The sequence below is a fragment of the Phaethon lepturus genome, unplaced genomic scaffold (assembly GCF_000687285.1).
Source record: "Phaethon lepturus isolate BGI_N335 unplaced genomic scaffold, ASM68728v1 scaffold20368, whole genome shotgun sequence".
Taxonomy (NCBI): domain Eukaryota; kingdom Metazoa; phylum Chordata; class Aves; order Phaethontiformes; family Phaethontidae; genus Phaethon; species Phaethon lepturus.
In genome coordinates, this window is record NW_010555757.1 from 2209 (window position 1) to 7341 (window position 5133).

Here is a 5133-nt window from a genome sequence, read left to right on the forward strand (position 1 = left end):
TCCATTGGAGCACAATGACTGAACATCCTGCTTGAACCAAATGATGGAACGGCTTATATTGGTTATTACTCTCCACAGGGATTGTACCTTAATCTATGGCAGGGTACTACCTCAGATGATTGTCATGGAACAAGTACCCGAGAAGGATAAGAAAAGTAATTTGTACTAGGTTTGCGCTGGCAGTACTGTTCAGATGTGTACAGCCCAAAACACTGGATACTTTTAAACACTAGGCATCAGGCCACAAACCATTACCAATTTAGCTGATGCTAAACAAGTTTCTAGAGGCTCTGTCTGCTCTATCAGCAGCTGATACTATTTCACTGTTTAGCTAGACTGAAGGCCAGAAAGTTAAAAGATGTGTCCTGTGCTTGTACTGTGATTGTTCTTCACTCTTTTTTTTTTTTTCCTTTTGCTTTAGATTAGACTATAGTTTAGACCCGAGAGTTTGTTTGACCCTGACAGCTTGAGTACACAAGCAAAGAAAGGATTGTTGTTTTTTCAATGTGAAGAAGCAAACTTTCACCCATTTGCTTGGAAGCCTATTCTGTTGGGAATGGCAAGAAATCTACCCACAGCTTTCATCATCTATGTTTGGCTCAACAACAAGAAAAGAAGTAAAAAACTGTCTTCTCAATGGAAAACAACAGTGAAGCTGAGCAGAGCCCATGGGCTCATTTACCTGATGTCTGTCTGAGGCATGTCTTCCATTGGTTAGACAACAGGGACAGATCTCAGGCCGCCTTGGTCTGTAAAAAGTGGACTTGGGCCATGCACTCAGGATCTCTCTGGAGAAGCAGAACCATCACATTCTATGGCTGATCATCAAGGCCATAGACATTGGAGTTTCAAAGTGCACTGTGGTATGTCAAGAAGTTCGGCAAGTATTTGGAACACCTTGAGATCAAGTTACCAAATCTTACAATACTGCCTTTACCCAAAAATTTCAAGTGACTATGAGAGGTCTTCTTTTACATCTGCGTAGGTGTAACAAGTTGCCTAGTACCCCTGAGCATTGGGTACCTGGAAATAGACCGCTTGATTTGGAAAAATTTGGTCAGGGCTTGGTTTATCAAGAACTTAGCTACCTTCCTAAAAAGAATGAGCAAACAGCTTGATTTTCTAAACTTGAGTAAGAGCAACCTTGGAAGAAGGCAGTGAACTTCTGAATTCTCTGAGCTGCTTGACAAATAAAAGCTTTATATCTGAAGTCAATATTGAGGATTTCTTCAGTCTCCACCTTCCTGTCTACAGCAGCACCTTGTTCCGCCAGACTGTGTCCAAGTTCCACAGCCCGGTCACCCTGACTTTCAATTATAACTGCATCTCTGATAAACTGGTGGACATCCTGCAGGAGCACAGTGGTCATTCCCTGTGCAGCTTGAATATCAAATGTCATATCCGTGACCCTCATGAGTGAGTGGTCTGGGGAATGTCATGGACAAACTTGGTCAAGAGAGACCCAAAACTGAACGTGAACTTCTTCGAAAGAGTCATGAAGCATGATCACCTAGCCAGGATCCTGCTAGTGGAGATCCCAATCAGGAGCATCATTCTATGGAACTGCTATTATTTCAGTGACCCAGACTGGATAATGAGACTTACCCTCACCAAACTCTTCCCAGCATACTGGCATGTTCTGCAGGTAAGGGAAACAATAATGACATCTTATTGCAGTATCACAAAGCTAAGCAACGTAATCATATAGGCCTTCCGCATAACAGCAGTCATCAATAGGAATTCATGACTGCCAGACCACAGAGGATCATTTTCAGCAGTGAGCCATTCTGGTGTTCCAGCTATAGTCTAGTTCAGGTAATTATCCTTATCCAGTTACAGTCCCCATTATGCTAGTCTTTGCTGTCAGGCTGATGTCAGGTTGCCCTCAGAAAAAGCCACAACACCTGAAATACTGGTGGTTGTAATGTCAGCTTTGAGCAAAAGGAACCTTTCAGGTGGGAAAACATCATTTTTGTAAGAAAGCTTTAGGCTTATTCTGGTTAGACACTTTCATGTTTAGTAACTGATAACTTCCTTATACTTTCAGATTTTTCTGAACCCCACCCTTTTGCAGGGAAATCTGCATATGAGGCAAATAGTCTGTACACCTTGCTTGCTGTCCTGGTTTCAGCCAGGATAGAGTTAATTTTCTTCATAGAAGCTAGTGTGAGGCTATGTTTTGGATTTGGGATGAGAAAATGTTGATAACGTGCTGATGTTTTGAGTTGTTGCTGGGTAGTCAAGGACAGTCCAGCTTCTCGTGCTGGCCTGCTAGCAAGAAGGCTGGGGGTGCATGGGAAGCTGGGAGCGACACAGCCAGGACAATTGACCCAGGCTGGCCAAAGAGATATTCCATACCATATGACGTCATGCTCAGTATATAAAGCTGAGATGAAGAAGAAGGAAGGTGTGGAGGGATGTTTGGAGTTATGGCATCTGTCTTCCCAAGAAACCACTATGTGTGATACAGCTCTGCTTCCCTGGAGGTGGCTGAACACCTGCCTGCCCATGGGGAGTAGTGAATGAATTCCTTGTTTTGCTTTACTTATTAAACTGTCTTTATCTCAAACCATGACTTTCCTCACTTTTCCGATTCTCTCCCCCGTCCCACCATGGGGGAGTGAGTGAGCAGTTGCATTGTGCTTAGTTGCTGGCTGGGGCTAAACCATGACACTTGCCTACAGAGCTGTAGCCTGCATCAACCTACACTGATGGTTTTGCTCCATTTTGGCAATGCACAGATGTCTTACAGCACATGTAAATTAACTGGTGCCCATGTCAAAGCACTTTGGTGTCACCAAAGGTGTGCAAAAACTGACCCATGTAAATGAGCATCAGGTCTTTGCATGCCTGAGAGAATCACACAGCCTTATACCTGACAGTTGCTGACAGCTTAATCTTTACATTCTGTTGCATTGCAGAGTTTCCAGTAAACACGAGAGATCTGTAAAGCTTTCTAGAAATCGTCTTTAGATCTACTCTCATATCTGGGATAATTTCCAATATGTCAAATAAGATCATGGCATGAGCTGTGGGTGTAGCATCTTCTAATGGTAATGGAAGTTGTCTATCTCTTAGGATGGTATATAATGCACAAGGGATCCCCTCTATCTGAATAGGAAAGTGGAGATTACTGTAGCACATACTGTTGTCATAATACAAAACTGATTCTCTGCTAATGTCAAGGTACAAAATTGATCTGCTGACAGTCACTTCTGTTGGTAAAATTGGGACACTTTTGTTTATTGAATTCTAGTTACTGCACTCACAGGCTCTGTTCAGTAGTACTAACAGTGCTCATTCTTTTTCAAGGAATTAACACCTGAATTAAACAATGATCATGAGCTGCTGGATGATGAGCTGCTACAGCTCATCTTGTCAAGCAAGAGGTTGTTATTTCTGAGCATCTGGGCATTTCCAAGTGTCACCTTGGAGAGACTGCTACAAAACCGTGCAGAAAGGAAATGCATTTTGACTATCGTAAAGGTAAGACTTTGTGCTTCAAAACTCCCATTCCCTTCCTCTCTCCAATACCCATGTCCATAGAAAGGTCACTTACGGAAATCTTAGCATTATAATGAGCCTGAGAACCACTCACAGAAAGGAGGCTTTCGAACATACTTAGCCATGTACAGAATACTATAGAAGTTTAATAACAAGCCCCAACAATTCCACAAGTCCTTCCTAGACTGGGGTTCCCTTTGTCACCTCTAGTTCAAGCTAGGGATTGTCAGTCACCTTCCAGGCCCAGTGCTTATGTCTATGCTTAAATTGAGGCATGTGGGTTGAATCCCACTAAATTTCAAAAAGATATAAACACATCTCACTTCAGGGATGCTGTGTTGAACTGGGATCGGACCACAGCTGTAGCTGATGTAAACCGTGCTGTCATGCTACTTTGCATGCTAGATTCTGAATTCAGCAGATGCTCCCAGATCTGTGCAGGTCCCAGCGATACATCAGTTCTGGGGGCAAAAGGAACCTTGCTTTTCCCAAAAATTCTTTGGGAGGAGATAATGTTTTCAGTCATTTTTGAGTGAAAACAGAGTAAAACTTCAAGATTTTACTCAAAACCAAGGAATCTGGCTTCTCTATATTCCTCATTAGTCACAGAGGCTTCTTGTTGTTGCAAGATTCAGTGGGCTGAGCCTGCTCCATGTATCTGAGACACGATTGTCATTCATGCATACAGGTCAGGATTTACACAGCCCAACAAGAGGCCAGTGAGGAGGATCGGCTGCTGTGTGATATTTACAGGAAGTTTAAATACCTGATTGACTCAGAGCTTAATTATTTTGTCATCACCTACCCAATCCACAGGGAGAGAGAAGAACATCCAGTGACCATCCAGATACCATTACAGCAAGAGAGAGGCAAGGGACAATTTCACACCGCATGCATTAAAATGTTGGACTTAGGAACCAGCCTCCTGTGTCTCCAGCATCATTTATTCTTGCCCTTGCTTTGTTTTTCCTTATCAGAACCAAAGGAAGCAGTGAGCCCTTTTCCATCCTTACAGGCACCTCTAGTAAAAATAAGGCTTTCCTCTTTTTTTCAGCACTTCTCATTGTAGAACTTCAAACACATTACCAATGAAGCCCATCTCATTGTTTCCATTTTACACATGGGGAAACTGAGACACGGGGTAAGGAAGTGCGTAGCCCAAAGTCAGCCTTGGCTTGATCTTGACTCAGATGCAGTCAGATGCACTATCCAGTGTATCACCAGTCTCTACCTCCTGTTAAATTTGATATACACCCTGTGCCTAGTTCTTAACAGCAGACGTTAAGAACAAAACATACCATGGCTAGTCCTGGCAGTCACCCCTCCCAGTTGCCCAGCTTTCCAACAAGTGACTTATGATGAGACTCCTGATCTAGTTTCCACAGCTTCTAGACCTTTCAATGGCAAAAGATATCATTGGTTCCACATGAGATAAATAACATGTAAGGGGCATTCTTCTTATTCTGGAATTTTATTGACAAGTGGGAGATTTCATCAGGCGTTCTAGATCACAGATAACTGTGAAACAGATAGCTGTAAGTAGATCTGTTTTAATTACCTTGCACAAGTAGAACCAGGACAGCATTGAGCCAAACCCATAAATCTGGAGGTTTGTCAATAAAATTTCAG

General features: G+C 42.7%; 1 protein-coding gene across 1 annotated transcript; it reads left to right on the top strand.

Moving 5' to 3' along the window:
* Positions 1-636: 636 nt before the first annotated feature.
* On the top strand, positions 637-4596 carry FBXO39 (F-box protein 39). Its single transcript, XM_010292272.1, is given in 7 exon segments — positions 637-916; positions 919-992; positions 994-1130; positions 1132-1645; positions 3313-3486; positions 4193-4373; positions 4559-4596. Coding segments are annotated over 7 exon segments (1398 nt in total).
* The last annotated feature ends 537 nt before the right edge of the window (positions 4597-5133 follow it).